The sequence below is a fragment of the Solanum tuberosum genome, unplaced genomic scaffold, assembly GCF_000226075.1.
Source record: "Solanum tuberosum cultivar DM 1-3 516 R44 unplaced genomic scaffold, SolTub_3.0 scf00013, whole genome shotgun sequence".
Classification (NCBI taxonomy): Eukaryota; Viridiplantae; Streptophyta; class Magnoliopsida; order Solanales; family Solanaceae; genus Solanum; species Solanum tuberosum.
In genome coordinates, this window is record NW_006238940.1 from 2,942,470 (window position 1) to 2,962,065 (window position 19,596).

The following is a 19,596-nucleotide window of genomic DNA, read 5'->3' on the forward strand; positions in this document are numbered from 1 at the left end:
TCTTCTTATTCTCTGACTTACTTCCTCAAAACTCAGTTTCAATCGATAGTTCATCTCAAAGGATTCACAATTGAACTCAAAGGCTTTCTTGAACTCTACTCTTAACTTTCTCTTGAATATGAATTTTGAATTCAAGAGTTATGGTTCATGATATGAAAGATCTCGTGATGACAAGGTAGACTCATGAATACATTCTTCTCACTCTCATACTCACTTTCTCGAGTTTTTAAACAAGTTACTAGAAATTGTAAAAAACTCCTCAAAAGATTCAAAGGGACTTTCCCAAAATGTTTGAAAGAACTCCTAAGGCTTGACTCTCAACTCTACCTTGAATGTGATTTATGAATTCAAGGTTGTGATTTGTGATGGGAAAGGTCTCATGATGTTTAGGAATGATTTTAGATAGCTAAACATGAGAAAAGACTGAAAACCAATATTTGAGAGTGGGTCCGCGATGCGGAGAGGCTTTTAAAATTTGGTTTCGAAAATGACTTTTGAGGTAGAACACTCCATGTCAGCTCCGCGACGCGGAGCAGAAATTTTCAAACCTGGGCAATAGGCGCGCGACACACGACCACCTTCAAATTTCGTTCGACGATATTTCTTCTTCATTTTCTAACCCAAATTTGCCTAACTTCGATTCTTTTTCTCAATCTCTCTTTAGATTTAGATACCCAGCACATGAGCACAAGAATCTAACTCTAACAACTCTACAACTTGACACAATAACCTCAAGAACTCCTCAATCTCAGCCCAATTCAAGAACAAAAGTAATTTCACGAATACATAACAAGAACATCAAAGTTTCAACTTTCTAGAACGCATGTGGGTGAACAAACCCAACACTATGGAAGCTTACATACCTGAAAGAACCATCTTTTTGCAGAACTTGAAGGAAAATCTTGAGAGATGAACCCTAGCCTTAGCATTTCTTGAATTTCTTGAGAATAGAATCTTTAGAGTGGATGAGAGAGTTTTGATTTGTGAAAAACTGATTTTCTACTCGTTTAGGGTAATTTAGATGACCTCCTAAGGGATTTTAGGACTAAAATACCCTTAAAGAAATAATTAAACGAGTTGGGAGTCGGAATGATTTTTCACCAGGCAATGAGGTCTGTATTGGCTCCGCGTCGCGGAGCTGCTGCCAGGTTTGCGCGATGTTAGTAAATCCTTCATAACTTATTACTCAGAGCTCGGAATTTTGCAAACTCGGTGGCATTGGAAAGAGGACTCGAAGGGCTTTAATTTTATATCTTGTAGCTCACCTAAATCATCCTGTACTAGGAGTTATGATCGTTTGAAGTTGACCTAAAACTTAAGAAAAACTAGGAATGACTTGAATGCCTTTCTCTTTGGTTCTTCTTGAAACTCAAGTGCTACATCTAGAGACCTTAATACTCAAGAAAATTTAAATTCCTTGCAAAAATCTCACTCACTACGAAGAACGGTTCAAGTCTTAGCTCAAAAAAATTCTGGGGTGTTACAGTACTCATATCATATTTTGTGTTATCTTTTAAGAAACACCTTAGATAATTATATTTTGGTTGGACTAAAGAAATATTTAGAGCACAAGTTAATTATATGTTTGTATGCAAACTTTACCGAAAAAATCTAAAAATTTGAAAAAATCCGAGGTTTATTAGTTTGGTTTGATTTATAAATTAAAAATTCGACACAATGGTTTGATTTGGTATTTGAAAAAACCCGAACCAACCCGAGGTTGAAAAACCCGAAAAAATCCAAATTTTATTAGTTTGGTTTGGTTTATAAATTTTAAATTTTACACAAATGATTTGGTTTGATATTTAAAAAACTCAAACTAACCCGGTCATGTACACCCCTATATATATGATATATGATTATTGCAAATGTTATTCACTCTTTTACACTCTTTAGTTATAATATTATGAATTCTCATAGTTATTACATTAATTATTTCTATCTTTCAACTTTCCTTATATTAACTTTTGACCAATAATTTTTTATATTATTATACCGCCCCTATTTATATGATAACACAGTGTTGTTATTTTTCCTTGGACGAATCATGCTTGGTTGAATAAATTGAAAATTGTTTACAAGTATATGAACTATATCTTTGTTGGGTGTAACATAAACATGTGATTATATATATTATTTCACAGATAAAATATATTCTTTAATTTTAATTTTTAGTTTTTTTCGTAAAAAAAAAAGAAACCTTTCTCAGTTAACTATGGAACGTCATGATTTATGTACACAATCAATTGAAAAGTCAAATATGAGAGCCAACAAAAAGAACGTCATCTATTATGTTATAACTTATAAAAAAATTAATATACAAAAATAGTTCTAAAAAATAAAATGTAGTTATTCTCCACATGTTCATATGACATCTAAACAAATTAAGTGAAATACACGTGCAAAGCACATCTGGTTAGATGATAAGAAAAATACACAACAAATATCGTCTATAATGTAATATTAGTGAGATACGACCAATTACATGATTGAACCTCATCAAATTGAAATAAATATATACATTATTGCATTTAACTAATAAATTTTTCATTGACTAGGTTCGTATAAATAAGAGATATATATGATGATCCACATTGAACATTCACAAAATAATCTGCAATATTATTTTGTGCAAAACTTATTATTCAATTCTTTGCTTAAATTTTCTTAATTGATAATTGAAAAACTAGTAAAAATAAAAAATCGTATTAAAGATTTAATTAACCCTCCAAATTATATTTGTTTCACACAAATGGAAAACAAAAAGTATATATACGGCGAACGCTAGAAATTGTGAGATTAAAAGACTGACAAATATGATGATCTTGTATTTGGTGTTCCTTGTTATCTTCACGTTCTTGTTCATCAAGTTCCTCACTGCTGATGGTAACTATTTGATATGGATGCAATCTTGAATTTGAATCTGGATTCGATATGAACAGAGCACTGAAGTTTCAAAATTTTGTTATCAGGGGATTTCACATTATTATCAAAAGGGAAAGTGAAACGCGAAGAAATTGAAGATAAGGTTACCTATTTTTGTGTTTCTGAATTTTGATTATTAAGAAATTCGTAAATAGCAAGTGTTTGGAGTACTATTTTTGATGCCCAATTTTAAGCCGTGCAGGTTATTTGGATTACTGGAGCTAGTCGTGGAATAGGTATTTGTTTTTTTCCAGTTATGGTGATTTTTAAAGAAATTTATTTATATGAAACTAGTTCTTTCGAAGTACATAACAGTTGGAACTTGTTGTCTTTTATACTATGAATCTATGATCATTTGTCTATTAAGTGTCATAAGTTTGACCATTCAGTGATTTGAGCTTGGGACTTCCATGTTTGATTGAAACTCCTTGCGAAAGCAAAGGCTTTGCCTTCTAGTTTTAGCTCGTCGCACCAGGCTTGCCTAGTGCGGGTGAGCTATTGCATAGGAGAGGGTTTTTTAACCCTGTGCACACCCAACTGGTAGTGGCTGGGGGTTCCTTGTCAAAACAAAAGAAGAACAACTGTCATAAGTTTGTTGTCTCCCTATTGCTGCTAAAATATTTCGTCTACTGACATAAAGAACTTCTTATCTTTGTTTTTACTTGTTATTGTCATTTTCATTCGTTGCTATTTTTTGGATATTGGTGAAAAGGGGAAATTCTTGCCAAACAACTTGCAAGTTTAGGAGCAAAACTCATTATATCTGCTCGAAATGAAGCTGAGCTACAGCATGTCAAGCAACAACTTACAGGTAACGCTTTCCAAGTGATGCAGGATAAGCCTCTTTCTTTCTTACTTCTCTGCTTACTATCCTGCTTTATACTTGGGCATTATTGTATCTGTTAAAATCAGGAAAATATGCACCAAGAGATGTGATGGTTTTACCATTGGACTTGACATCTGGGGAGGAAAGTCTGAGATTGGCTGTAGAGAAAGCTGAATCATTTTTTGATGCAGCTGGAGTGGATTATATGATTCACAATGCAGCCTATGAGCGTCCAGTAAGTCCACAATATTTTTGATAAAGAAGCCCACAATTAATTGAACTTCCATTATTGGCCAAATTATTCTCTTGCATCTAACTCAGGTTCGAATCAATTATATTAGTTTGTTTCTGCTTTCATTTGGATTCATTATCTTCATGGTGTCAGTATCCCTTTTGGGCATTAGATATAAGGGCTTGTTATGAACAAACTCATCTTATGGAGTTTTCTTAACCCGTATATTTCAACATTAAATTAACAGATCATTAGGAACCCTGTTAACATAGAGGATATTCGATTCTTTTGCTAGTCCTATAAAAAGCATAGAACATGAGGGTGTTTTGAAGAATTGGACTCTTCAATATTTTCTGAAGATGGTTTGGCCAACTATGTCCTATTGTTATTTCAATCTAAAGAAACTGGGAACTTCTGTTATGGCGCTTGACGATTGAGTTGTGCAACAAAAAGTCATCCTTCACTTCTTAAAAATATCTTCTGGTGTTCTTGTCAATCTTTATATTTAACTTTTGTGGCTCCTATTTGGTTGGGCATGAAACAAAATGATACCACGTCAGTTTTTATATAATTTTATCAAAGTAGTGTTGGAAGAAAACAATAAAAGAATTCACACTTACAAGTTTCTTGAATCAGAGAAAACCTTAATTTTGTGGAATTCTTTGTAGGTTGAGGGTTGACACTTGCTGAGGATGTCAAATTAAAATTTCAAGTAATGTGGCTGGTTTTAGTGTAAACTAATAGTTTTTAACCTTTTTCCCCTTGTAAAAACAAATGGTGCTAAATCTTTTATAACTATCACTGGAGTACATGCAGGTGGGTGAGGAGAGGGAGTGAGAGAAATCACTATGAAGGACAATTTAAAATTTGCAACTTTCTCTTTGTAGCTTGCAGAACTTTAACATCTGGGTTTTCACCGAGTTTTTCTTTGATCAATTCAAGATGATTGTTAATGTTATGAAGATGTAGTTAGATAATATAATTCTCTTTATTGCAGAAATCTACAGCACTGGATGTGACAGAAGAAACACTCAAGGTATCATGTCTTCATAAACCACGTTGGACTGATTAGGTCCATATCCATGCCTAGCCTATAAAGTTCCACCCTAGTCAGTTCATGGGTTCTTTGCTTAATCATTTTAATCAGAGCTAGCAGACTCTCAATTCAGTAGTACACACCCACAACCACAAATAGTTCGTTTTACAAAAGATGTTAAAACACAATCCTTCTCAAATATAAACCTTAAAACACAAGGAAGTGTTTGTGAACTGCGATATTATGTCCACATATAGAATACCCTTAGTTATAATTGTTTATTTGTTGGTTTCCAATGATATTTTTGGCTAGGAATATGTTCCTTCCAGATTATATTTCCTTTCAGCGACAATCATAAGCAATTTACATTAGGAAAGAAGACATATTTCCAGAGTAAGTTATATATAATGAGAATCTGTATATCCTTAGTGCAGAAGTTGACAGGATGTGGTGTCAGGGGCATAACAAAGCAAAATTTACAGTCAATTCTGCATATAGGATCCTGAATAATCACCCAATCAGTCAAGACTAAGAGTTGTGGCCATGGAAGCACATATGGGAAGTTAGAATTCCATATAAAATGGAATGCTTTATCTGGTTGGTAGTAACAGGCATGCTTAACACATGAAATTTAAAGAGAGACATACAATTATCTTCAAGATGATATCTTTGTGGTAAGGAAGCTGAAACTGTCATCTATGTTACATTGTGGGTTGACTTCTCAAATCTGGAACATCTTTCTATGCATGAGGTATCAAATGGACAGTGCCAAAAAGCTCTTTGGAGTCTTTGGTGGACAATGCCAAAAACATCCTTCTATGTTGTTGAAATGTATTTGGTGGACTGTTTGGAGGGAAAGAAATTCGAGATACATTGGAGGCATGGGTAATCAAATTCCGAAGATCAAGATGAACTCCCTTTTGTTATTTCATTTTTGGTGTAAAGAAGAACCCCTACTAGAAACTGTAGCTATCCTAGAAATTTTAGATTTAGGTTTGGTACATGTCAACGGGAGGAAAAGCTTCCTATAACCAGTAAATTTTGAAACATGGAAATTTTGAAGTCAATACTTGGAGGTGAAGCGGGTGTCCTCCCAATCACATACTTAGGTATGCCTTTGGGGGTAAAATCCAAGTCTGTGGAAATCTGGGATGGGGTGATTGAGAAGTGTGAGAAGAGGTTAACAAGGTGGAAGTCTCAGTACCTTTTACTAGGGGCAAGACTAACTTTGATTAATTTTGTACTTGATGCACTTCTAACATATATGATGTCATTATTTCCTGTCCCGCAAGGAAAGGAGAGGGTATCAGTTAGTCAAATGGAAAACTGTGATCACTGAAAAGAGAGTTGGGGGTCTGGGGATCAAGAACATGAAGAACCAGAGCAAAGCTTTGAGGATGAAGTGGCTTTGGAAGTACTCAAATGATAATCAAAATATGTGGGGCTCAGTCATAAAGGAAAACTATGAAGAGAGTGATAGTTGGATGACAAAGGAGGTTACCACCCCTTAATTGTGTTAGCTAATGGAAATCCATTCGAGAACTTTGGAATGAATTCAAACTAAACACCAAGATCAAAGTGGTAGATGGCATTAAAACTAGATTCTGGAAGGACGATTGGCATGAAGAAAAAAATATGGAAACTCTCTTCCCTAACATTCACAATTTAGTTCTTCAGCAACAAAGTACTATAGCTCACTTATGCACTCCTCAAGGGTGGAATTTTGTATTTAGAAGACACCTCAATGACTGGGAAATTCCAAGAGTAACCGAATTTTTTAGAAGCATTGATCAGTTTAGTTGTCTGGAAACAGGGCGGGACAGATTGCAGTGGTTGGGAAGCAGTAAAGGGATTTTTAAACTAGGTGCAGCATACAAGAAGTTGAACCATCAAAATCTACAGTTACTCTAGTGGCCTTGGAGACATATATGGAAAGCCAAAATCCCCTGCAAGGTGTCTTGCTTTGTGTGGTTACTGGCTAAAGAAGCAGTATTGACACAGGAGAATTTAATGAAGAGGCGAATTACACTTTGCTCTTGATGTTGGAAAGCCAAAATCCCCTACAAGGTGTCTTGCTTTGTGTGGTTACTGGCTAAAGAAGCAGTATTGACATAGGACAATTTAGTGAAGCGGCGAATTACACTTTGCTCTAGATATTTTTTCTGTGGAAAAACTGCAAAAACAGCCAATCATTTGTTCATCCAATGTGAAGTCAGTGGCCAGTTGTGGAATTTGTTCCTGAGACTTAAAAACATGTCCTGGTCCATGCCTGGGAGATTTCAGAGGCTCTATATAGCTGGGAAGAAGAAGGGACACATGCAAAAGACAGAAGTAACTGGAGAATTGTCCCTGCCACTATTTGGTGGACAATATGGAAAGAGAGGAACCTTAGAGTTTTTGAGAATAGGGAGAGTAGTATGCAACAAGTCAAACTGAATTGTATTGTGACTATGTGTTTTTGGTGTAATCAAATTTACTCTAATGATACTGTCTCTATCATTGGTGTCTTAGACTCATTATAGGGATAGGTTGGTATTATTAGAGTTCCTTATGTAAATACAGTTTCAGTACAACCTATGTATTGTTCTACAAAAATAGAAACAATTACTATTTTCAAAAAAAAAAAAAGGATAGCTTTTTCGGTTTTAGCTTCACATTTATACATATGGTTTTGGCACTGTGTTTGTGCACTGATATATAGAAATTGATACCATTCTCAAAAAAAGAAGAAGGGAAGAGGTGAAACTTGGAGACTTAGAGGGAGCTTGATCGCAGAGTTTTACAATTACTGCAAAAACAGGAGGATGGAGGGAAAAAAGAATTCAAGCAATGCAAAGGAAATTATAAATATCACTTGAATTTCATTTCGTCTCAAATGTACATCATATGGGCTATGTACGTTTTCTAGGTGTCTAGCAGCTTGTAGAGATGTCAGTTTGTATATAATTAGCTTGGCAGAAAAAAGTTCTTTTAGATGCAGGCCCTTCCTGGTATAATATATTGGAGTTATTAAAAAAAGGGAAGCTGCTTTTTTTCTTCTTTTTTCCGGTGGACACTTTTGTCATCTAATGCATGAGCATGTTTTTATGGTTTTGCTATCCATCTCTACAGAGGATTTGTCAGAAAAAGAGTCCTGAGGTTCTAATGACTCTTCATTAGTTTCTTTGAACAGGTCTGTTCTGTGGATGTCCATCTACCGATGGCGACCTGATAATATATGACATCCGATTATGAAATGTTTCTATTGTGCTGCTTCAAATACTTATATCATATCTGATCTGTTAGTAGGCAATGTTAAATGTGAATGTCGTGGGCCCCATATCGATGACGCGGATGCTTGTGCCTTACATGCTGAAGCGGGGAAGAGGACATCTTGTTGTGGTAAGTAGAATTATCAGAGGTGCGGTTAAGTTTGGTGACTACAGTTATCTTGATGCCATAACCTGATTGCAAGACTTGTTCCGGACAAAATCTACTAAATTATTAACTAAGAAAATACTTAATCATACAAAATGCTGGCTGGTGGTTTACCAAGGTTGTTGCAGTATAGTCTACTAATGTTATCTTAATTTAGTACAATCTTTTAGGATCACATTCCTTTTCTGGTTCTTCTCGTATACAATTCTGATTTTCAGAGTCGTTCTTTTCTATGCAAATTTTTTATGCAGGCAGGTGAAACTCAAGTACATCCATACTCTCAAATGAATATAATAACACAATAATTCTCTTGGGAAAACTGTTTTTATCATGTTCTTATGTTAATCAGGTGGTTGCTTTTTAGTATGCCCTCGTGGCAGGACTATGGAAAGTTTCTCCACTTTTGTAATCGTTCTGTTCCATTATTAATATGTGCAAGAAATTTAGTTTTCTGTACTTTATATACCCCTTGATGAGGCGATGGTAAAAAATATTCATTTGATTTATTTATATCTAGATGAGCAGTGCAGCTGGAAAGACTCCTGCACCAGGTCAGGCGGTATACTCGGCTTCTAAATTTGCAGTAAATGGGTATTTCCACTCCTTGCGTTCTGAGGTATGCATATATTTTTTTTGATAAGGTAAACAATTTTATTAACAACTAGTAAATGGGCCCATGCTTCGAGCGGTTAGATTATTTTTCTTTAAAATTTATTAGAATAGAACTTTTCTTGTATTTTGATATCATAGCATTTTATATAAATCTATTTTCAAGAGTATAGAGGTTATTCAATTGTAGTTTACCATTTGTTTTATTAAAAGAAAAGGCAAAATTACAAATCATAACACTATTTTCTCCTAGTTTACATAATTTCATTTTACAGATTCATTAATTTGATTTTGAAATTTTACAATGGTTAGTTTAGTTTTATCATCTATATGCATGGTTACATAGTGTCTTTAATTAGAGAGTCAAATAAATATTTTTCTCAATTTTCTTCTTTGCAAATTTCGTTAGTATAACACTATCAATTACTTTCAAAATTAATTTTTTTTTTTTAAAAATAAAAAAAAAAAAATATATATAACTAATGTGTTTATCAAGAGCAAAGGTTCCATAATCATATGATATACCAATAAGTAATATGTAGTCATTATGTGTTTTAAAATTAAAATGCAATCTTCCAAAATACAAATTTCATATGTAATATAGTTATGATGGTGTTTGGGAATTGAAGTTGTTCACGACTAAAACATTAAGGATCCTTGAAAAGGGTGAAAGAGAAGTAAGAGATAATGGGAAAAAAGTTCAAAAGAGTACTTTGGTGCGAGAGAATAGTCATTACTGTGTATCATACAATTGTAATTAATTGCTAGTTTTAGTTCTATCATTTGAGTTTCTATTATTTTTTTTACTCCTGTTAATATTAACATTATTATGACAACAACAAAAAATCATATAAATTTCTAGACTTGATCTCTTGGAGAAGAAAAGATATCGTTTGAGAATGTTGTAAAGAAATGTATTCTGTAAAAAGTTAATTGTGAATCTGCAGTAGTTGGATTTACATAGAGTCTGTACTAACAAATACTTATAACAATAACTTTATAGAAACATAAACAACAAAGTTTAAAACATGTACTAAAAAACAACAATTAATATCATAAGCATAAATTAATGACTGTAAAAAAAACATACCAGAATCTGTAATAATAGAATGAAACAGAAAGGAAAAATCGAGCTCATTGAATGCACAGTGTTTCCTCTAGTTACCCGAGGTTTAAAGAAATAGATCCTCTCAGGATGAAACGATTTTATTCACCAGTGTAAATGATACAAAAACAATAGTGTCAGTGAGCCATTCAACATGAGCAAAGTACACAAATATTTAATTGTGCAGAAGAAGAAGTTCAGAATCAAATATTTAAAGCAGAAGAAGAAGTTCAAAATTTTCGTTGTTTTAAAATAAGAGGGAACCCCTCTATTTATAGACAACAAAGGGTAGTGTGAACAAATGCTTATTGTGCCTTACCGGAAAGGTCACAACTCTTTAGAGAAGTCACAACTCTTCGAAGAAGTCACAACTCTTCGGAAAGGTCACAAACCTTTCATAAAATCGCAACTCTTCATAAAAGTCACAACTTTTCATAAAAGTCACAACTTTTAATAGAAGTCGCAACTCTTCATAAAAGTCACAACTTTAATAAAAGTCAAATTTTCATAAAAGTCGCAACTCTCATAAAAGTCACAACTTATAATAACAGTCACAATTTTTCATGAAAGGGGAGGCTAATTTTGGAAATAAATAAATTAAAAAGGAATCCTTGTTTGTGGTGGCGCCACGTAGGTGGGCCTAGGGTTCTCTTTTATATATGATATATGATGATTGGGGAAAATCCCCCATATACAAGCTGCATTCCCAAAAAGAGAACCTACATCGAAACATGAATCTCAAAAAAAGAGGCCCAATCTTCTATACAAATTTGGGTCTCGTGGGAACATCAAAAGCAAACTAGAAATAGAAGACTATTTGCAACTTTACAATATCTTGTTCAACCCCTTCAAACACTCTCCGATTTCCCTCTCTCTCCAAATAACCACAACAGTTCTAGCGGGGAACCTTCCAAGCCCTAGGACTCCTCTTTCCCCTCCTATAACCCAGCTATGCAAAGCCTCCTTCACTTGTCTTGGCATCACCCATCGCACCCCAAACCAATTAAGAATTACTCTCCACAAAGGTTAGCCACTTGACAATGCAACAAGAAATTATCCACATCTTCACTCAAACTTTTGCACAGGAAGCACCAACTAAAATAGTTGATCTTCTTTTTTGTCTAGTTTTCCGCTGTCAATATCACACCCTTGCTGCCAACCACGCAAAGAAACACTCCTTCCTCGGACCCCTGGGTACTTAAATAGCACAATGAGGGAAAATACATTCAACTCTTGTTAATAACCTCTCATAATACGATTTAAAAGTGAATTAGCCATCTCTACTCTAGTGTTATCAAAAGAAAAAATTGCAGAAAAGCTCTAAGTTCCGTTGGGGCTTTAAGCGCAAATAAAACGTGTGCTTTAATGAAAAGGCGCAAGGGGAGAAAAAATACAATAATATGTTTAGTCCAAGGCTAATAATTTAAAAGCATGACAAATATATGAACAAAGAAATTGAAAAATAATAACGATAAAATGAAATAGCAATTGTTTAGTGTCATCGCTTTAGAAGAGGTTCATTGACAAAGAAAAGTATGTCTTAGAACTTTGATGACGACACTAAAGCGCACATTAAGTGAGGCGAAGCGCTCAACATGTTTTGAGCCTTGCTTCAGGGCTTAAGCATGCTTTAAGCGCGCCTTTCATAACACTGCTCTACTCTCTCGCCATCTCCATACATCTCATCTATCAATAAGCAGATCCTCCCCATACAGTAACTCAACCAAATTAATAAAATTCTTCCAACTCCCAGTCCTGTAGATTCGTCCTGAACCTCAGATCCCAATAAACTTCCTCCTCGTGAGACCTCGAAACTTGATGGACTGTCATCTCTCTTTGGCAGGACACTCTATATATGTTAGGGAAAACTTCCCACAGCTCATCCTCCCCACACCACTTATGTGTCCAGAAACTAATACTTCTGCCATCCCCTACTCCGGAAGAAGTATGTCTACCGAAGTCTTCCCATCCCTTCATAATACTCCATAAATCATACCCAAAAGGTGTTGTGATATTTTTAGTCCTCCACCCACCTTCCAAAATGCCATACTTTTCTGCTACCACCCCCCTCCGAAACACATTCTCCTCCGCCCCAAACCTCCATAACCACTTCCCCTAGCGAGGCTTTGTTGAACCCGAGATCTTTCACACCAAGTCCTCACCATTCCTTTGGAGATGTGACAACTCTCCAATCACTAAGTGAAACTTTTTATATCCCTCCGTTGAGTTACATAGAATTTTCCACTAAAGTCTTTCCATCTTTTCTGTCACTTTACAAGGAGCCTGCAGGAGTGACATTTATGTGGGGATGCTAGATAAAGTACTTCTGATCAATACTTCCTTCCCACCTTTGGAGAAGTATCTCTTTTGCCACCCCTCTGGCTGCTTCTTAACTCTCTCAATCACCGGATTCCACACTGATAGATCTTTGTTCGAAGCACCCAATGGCAGACCCAAGTATGTAGTAGGTAATGTGCCCGCCTTACAATTCAACACCTGCACAATCTCATCCATATTAACCACTTCTCCTACTTGAGTGATTTCATATTTCCTGAATTGATCTTTAGGCCTGACACAACCTGAAACAAATAAGTATCTGTCTCAAGTAATCTAGCCCGTAATTTCGTTGGGAGACCTCTGCATCACAAAACACCAAGGTATCATCCACAAATAAGAGATGTGTGACAGTCATATTACTCTGCTCTCCAATGAAGCATCGAAACCCTTCAAAAGCTTCCGGTTACTGCCCTATCAATCATTTTGCTCAGTGCTTCCAATACCAAAGTAAATAGCATTGGAGTAAAGGATCCCACCGTCTTAACCCGCTCGAGCTCCCAAAGAAACCACAAGGATTCTTATTTACCAAAATAGAAAATCTGGCGGTAGAGATGCAAACTTTAACCCATTTCCTCCCCTTGTCCCTAAACCTCATCTTTTGCATCATGAAGTCTAGAAACTCCCAATTCACATGATCATAAGCTTTCTCAAGATTCAATTTACATAAAATGTGCGACTCTCCTTTCTTCCTTCTGGAGTCAACCACTTCATTTGCCACTAAATCTGCATCAAGGATCTGTGTTACTTCGACAACAGCATTTTGAGAGGATGAAACTGTCTCATCCAGTACCTTTTTAGTCTGTTAGAAAGCACCTTAGAGATGATCTTATAGATGCTTCCCACCAGACTAATAGGCCTATAATCTTTGATGCTTATCGCGCTCCTTCGTTCTTCGGCACAATGGTAATGAAAGATGCATTAAGACTTTTCTCACTCTCCAGTTTCTTGAAATTCTGCAATAGTCTCCATCAACTCACCTTCAACTATCCTCCAACAGTGTTGGCAAAAAGCTAGAGTGGCCCCTAAGGCCTAGCTCGAGTGGCAAAAGGTGGAGGATTTGTGGCTTAGGTTGCAGGTTCAAGCCCCACACCATGCAAAGCGAAGCCCGGTATTTAAGTGGAGAAGGGTAGAGGGGTGGGCCCATTATCCACCGAGTTTAGAAGGTTGTGATTGGTCCAAAGGGCGGGTCACAGACGGGTTTCTCGGTTATCAAAAAAAAAAAAAAACTATAGTGAAGCATCCAATCTTGGGGCCTTGTCTCCTGTACTAGTCAAAATAGCATCCCTTACCTCTTCTTCTAAAATAGTCATTTCCAACCACTCCCTCATCCCCTCCCCTAATTGACTAAGCACTATTCCCCTAAGCTTCAGTCTTCAGCTAATATCTTCTTTAAGTAACAGTTCATTACCACAACAACCCCCTTAACTTCCTTTCCCTTTCAAATACTACTCCATTCACTTCTAAAGATTCAATGAAGTTCCTCCTATTTTCTACAGCAACCCTATGAATAAAATGTGTTTGAATCCCCTTCTTTCAACCACAACGCCCTCGATTTTTGTCTCCAACTAACCTCTCGAGCTATTGCTAAAGTGGCTATCTCTCTCTTCGCCTCCTCTTTCCTAATACTCCTCCTCGTCTAACTCTCTCAACCCTTCCACCCGCTCCATTTCCCCCACCACGTTAGTTGAGTCCTTCATTTTAACTTCTATCATTTCCAAACACCTCCTTATATCTTCTTTTAGCAATTAATTTGCTGGCAAATTGGAACGAGGGTGTGCCTACAACTTCATATCCATTCGACCTCCCATATACTCTTTCTTTAAAGTCTAACACCTGAAGCCACATGTTCTCGAACTTGAAAGGGGTGTGCATGTTCCTCCTTCTACTCCCATCAAGCATGATAGTCATGAACTGCCCCTTACTTACCTCCATCACCTCTATTTTTCTCTCATCCCTTAAGATTACTATATCCCTTGCATTACCTATGACTGGAACCCAATCATACTTCACCTACTGTTCCCTATACGCTTCTAGCAACCCTGTCTGTCATTACTTCTACTTTCGTCTCATGACAACACAAGAGATTCGACCCCCAATCCTCCCTTCTTTGACGTTCTATGTAGTGGTTTGAACTTCCATGGACAAAGTTTTTACCCTCATCTTCCCTCCTCTTCTCCCCCATGGCACCACTCCTTTCCCTACTTCTACATCTCCTCTCATACACTATCATTTTACCTCCCCCCTCCTTCTCCTTCCCCAATCTTCTATCACTCCCCTCCCTACAGTCTTCTCCCATTCCCTATCTTGTTTTGCCTCTAGTTCAATATACCTGAGCAAATCTAACACCTTCCTCTCCTTCCCTTCAAATAACACCCCAAAAAATTTCTCCAAATCTAAGGTATTTTTCCCCCACCCCACCTGTCATATTTCTTTTGTCCTCGACACAAGCTAACGATATCACATCTTCTATCTGTATGTCTTTACACCCGCTGCCAGTGCCAATCATCAGTGGTGAATTAGCTGAAAAATGACAGTCAGCTCCTTCCCCCACTGTGTATAATGACATTTTGATTTTATACAGGCCCCTCAGCTACTTCCCACTCCCTTTCCACTCATTTCTGGAAGAAAAGGAGCCAACTGAACAATGCCGGCATTAACAGACCCTATTTCCAGCACCGGCAAGGTCGCCGGATGAACTCCAGCCTCAGATCCAGCACAGAAGGCTCACCCAGAGGAAGACTTCCCAGAACCCGACACCCATCGTCTGGTCAAAATGACTCCATACCACCCCTGATATGTAACTTCCGAGTTCACCAGAAGCAGATTCCGTCAAAATGACTCCATACCACCCCTGATATGTAACTTCCAAGTTCACCAGAAGCAGATTCCGACACACCTGAAACAGAAGTTGTGACCTTCTGCTGCTCCCCCACGCATGAAACAGAAAACCCAGGTCCTTCACAGCGTTGACAAAGTAATTTGAGGTTGGCATAGCCAATTCCTTCCACTTTTGCTTGATTTTCGGCACCGGAACAGTAGGTGTTTGGCTCTTCTTCTCTTTCAAAGTGATCCGCCAATTCAAACTTGTATTCCTGGTTATGGTACTTGCAATCTGGCCATTAGACTTTCTCTGAGTAGTGAACCGGCTCAATATGCCCCTCCAAACTGGTTCACTAATCCAAGGGTAATTCTGTCTTTTCACCTTCTTAGAGCTTTTCTTCCTTTCCACAATTCAAAACTTCCGTTGCCTCTTTCTTCTTCTCAATGATTTGCCTCCCTTCCAAGTTCCAAGGCTTTTGGTGGAAGACGACCCCCCTTAACAGCCATCCTGCCTCTCCTACCCCCTATTCTTCCTCCCTTCTCAGCATTACTGTCGTTTCCCTCCATCTTTGAAGGCATCCTCATTGGAGTGTATTCAATGTATAACCATATCCTAAAACCCATTCACCAAAACAGAACAGCTTGTTTGACAGTTGACAGAAGTCAGATCTCATTATATCTGGTAGGCACTATTGATCTACAAGCAGGTTCAATTTTTTAAGGACTCGAGGGGTGTTGTGTCTCATCACCACCAATCAATGAAATTATTCAAGTATGAAAGTTTCATATATACATAACAGAAGATGTCCTCTTAAGCTGGTAGCTGAATTTGGTCCAGTATGGTGTTTGATTCCAACATCCATAATATTATCATTATTATTCTAGCTTCCTCAATACCCCTCATAAATGATCAAGAGCCTTGTTATTATCATCTTCTTGCTTTTATTTATCTTAGCATTCATCTATTTCTTTTCCCTGTGCAGCTCTGTCGTAAAGGAATCAAGGTTACTGTAGTTTGCCCAGGTCCTGTAGAAACTCCCAATCCAAGAACTGGTTCAACCGAGGTGATTATCTTTCTCTTTATTCTGATTAGATGTGTTTTCTGTTGAATGTCTACAATAATAGGCTGATCAGTGCTCGTATTCCATCTTTTGGAACTTACCCGACACTTACTGTCTGATGAGGTAACCCTGTGTTTAGCTGACTGATAAATAATCTAACTAAATTGTCTGAATTAGTGGGAAGGGCCAGCATAATTAACATAACTGAAATATCCAGGGCCAACATAATTATCATAACTAAGTTGTGTAACAAATTGTTAAAAGGTGATCATCTGAAGAGAAAGAAATGCCAGATGTTTTGAGAATAGAAGTAGCACAATACAGAAGATCAAGCTCAACTGATTTCTGCTATTTTGGTGTACAAAGACCTTTTCTCATGATACAGAGACAATCCTAGAAGTTTTTGATTCATGTTAGGGTTGTATTTGCTTCAGTTTTTTATTACTTCCTTACCATTTTTTCTGTATAGGGTCTTTTCAGTACTTACCTAAGTACTGGTTTATAATACAAAGTTGTTACCTGTTCAACAAGATAAATAAATGCTAAAGTTGTACTATAAAACAAACTAACACCCAGTAGGATAAGTCATGAGCCTCTTAAGAATACTGACTACATAATGTTTTTGGGCAATCTCTGGAATACTAATATTTCTAACATAACATAATAAAGTACGACTTCCCTCCTAAGAAGAGGGCGAAGTAAGCTGATCTTGAGTTTGAACATCGCATCTGGAACGTGATCTGCAGTATCTTCATCCAAGAAAGTGGAAGCAGGGGCCACTCGGGCTAAGTATCACCTACAGAATACCCAGTAAGTCTGATAGACTACCTCCTAGAAAAGTGGAGCTAGAATTTCTGGGGTAAGAAATAACAAACAAGGTAAAATGTTTAACAAGCAAACATGAAAAGCATATAAAGAATGAACATTGATGTAAGCTGATAACTGAGTTATTTTTGAAGAAATGGTTTTTCTGAGTTGAATGGATTTTTCACACAATGGCCTTGCTTATGTGGATCTGGCAACACGCCTAATTCCAATAAACATGTAATTGTGGTCATGCGTACATGAGATCTGCCAACATGCACGAGGAGTGAACTATCTCCTCAGCAAACAATCGCTCTATGAGCGTGGGTAAGCTAAACCCTGACCCTTGTGGCATCACACAAGGGGAGGTCGGCTAGCTCTCCTGTCTGAATGTGATCACATTAATGCACTGAACTGAGAAGTGTCACATACACATACACGTGAGAAGTATCACATAGGGAATGCTTCACATATAGATAGGGTTGAGATGCTTCACATATGCACACAGGTGTAGCTGACACTCATGGCCCATGTTCTGTTTGTATGTAATGATTTACAACCTTTCAGGTATCTAGCCATTTGTATGCTATCTTATTGTTAACATGTTTTAGTTGTAACCAACCTTTTTTCGTAATATCCTGCCGTGGAAGCACAAGTCACATAAGACACATAAGGCACATAAGAGGGGCATGTATTACCTCGCCACTTAGTCTTCTAGTTAAGGCCTAAGGTCAATTGAAGACAAGGCACAATATATATCACCTTTCACATAATAGACGACGTTCATGAATTTAAACATGCTTATAAGGTAATGCATCTACATCGCTTTTATTCTATGTCCTTCAAACTATGGACGACCATTAAGCATATATTCTAATCTCTATAATGTATTATACTTGGCTTATTTATGATCGTAAACGATTCCTTAAGCTCTAGGACTTACTTTGCCAGAACATATAGCATGAAAGGATAGGTCAATGAAGACTATGCTTAAGAAGAGTACATGACACTTAATGACATCACACATGGAGGGTATATCTTTTTCGTATTTTAAGCTCAGTTAAGAATAGGGGTCGTACGACTTACTTCTTGGAGGGACTCCATTTCAACACTTATGACAACAAACGTTTGAACTAAGAGGAACTTTTTTTAACAATATACGAATATATGGAAACTCCTAAGTCCGAACAATAGGAATGCTAACAATTGAAAGAAGTACGTGAACATGAAGCATATAGCATATAAATTCATGTATTTAATCATCTACGACCTCATGGTTGATAAGAGAGTAAATAGGTGACGGGGAGATCATGCCATAGCGGCGAAAAAAAGATTTAGCTTCCAATCCTAGCATCCTATGACTACCAAAACACTCCTTTTCAGTGTCAATCTATAAGAAGGACAAGTAATATAACTATTACAAACGGCCCAACAACATGCCCAGGTCACATAGGCAATATATCGACCATTAGGTGAGTGGCAAGCTCGTAGGACGCGTTATTGAGAAGTTTCTCCATATCTCCTTCCTTAACCACATCAACAACCTCACATGACCTTTTAAGAAGGTCTCCTGGCACTTCCCGGTATCCTCAATACATAAAACAATCCATAAACATCCTTACACAACAAGTTACAATTGAACTTTACGACTTACAATCCTTGTCTCGTGAGTTCTTGTCAAAACACATGTAAAGTGCTCCTACGAGCTCATAGATTAAGAGGAAAGCGAAGATATCCAGTCTTACTTCACAAACTTTCTCAAAACAACTCCTTCAAGAAACTAAAAAAGAAGAAAAGCTTAATAGTAGCATCATGTGATATGGAGGAAAGATTAATCGTTGGAAATCTTTGGAAACACTTAATTATGGAGAGGTGAGGAGAGGATTTAGGAACCCCTTGGAACTGATTGAGATTTAATAAGTTGGAAAAGGAATGAAAAAGTCTGATTTGCCTTAAAAAGGCCTCCACTGCCTCCCACTTACGGCTGGAGTCTTACGTGTACGTACCGTACATTTTACATTTGGTCTGTATGTGGAGTGGGGGTGGCCATAAGTGAAAATCCTTCCAATAGTTTGTTCTTAAATCGTCCATAACTTTTGATGTAGAAATCGAATTGACGAGTGGTTTGTTTTATTGGGAACTAGACTCGCAGTTCTTTAATTTGATAGGTAGTACAACCTTAAACAGTTCATATATTGGGAGATATGCTCGTTTAAAGTCAGACCACGTCTGGGATCACTTGAAATAATCCTCCGCAATTGCAACTTTTTTTTTATGACAAGGAAAACCCACAGCCGCTACTCTTTGGGTGCACACAAGGTAAAACCCCCGCCCTATACAATAGCTCTCAAACCACACAGGAGAGGTACCCCGCACTAGGCAAGCTCGGTGTGACGAGCTCGACCCAGAAGGCAAACCCCTTGC

General features: G+C 37.0%; 1 protein-coding gene across 1 annotated transcript in view; it reads left to right on the forward strand.

Moving 5' to 3' along the window:
• Positions 1 to 2,748: 2,748 nt before the first annotated feature.
• The window catches only part of LOC102578700 (dehydrogenase/reductase SDR family member 7), a 31,215-nt gene continuing 14,367 nt past the window's right edge, over positions 2,749 to 19,596 (forward strand). Inside the window, exons 1-9 of the mRNA XM_006339984.2 lie at positions 2,749 to 2,886; positions 2,973 to 3,028; positions 3,128 to 3,161; positions 3,638 to 3,736; positions 3,838 to 3,986; positions 4,981 to 5,019; positions 8,308 to 8,400; positions 8,954 to 9,052; positions 16,291 to 16,371. Of these exons, the coding sequence (XP_006340046.1) occupies positions 2,817 to 2,886; positions 2,973 to 3,028; positions 3,128 to 3,161; positions 3,638 to 3,736; positions 3,838 to 3,986; positions 4,981 to 5,019; positions 8,308 to 8,400; positions 8,954 to 9,052; positions 16,291 to 16,371 (720 nt within the window). The 5' untranslated portion in view covers positions 2,749 to 2,816. The remainder of the gene's footprint in view (positions 2,887 to 2,972; positions 3,029 to 3,127; positions 3,162 to 3,637; positions 3,737 to 3,837; positions 3,987 to 4,980; positions 5,020 to 8,307; positions 8,401 to 8,953; positions 9,053 to 16,290; positions 16,372 to 19,596) is intronic.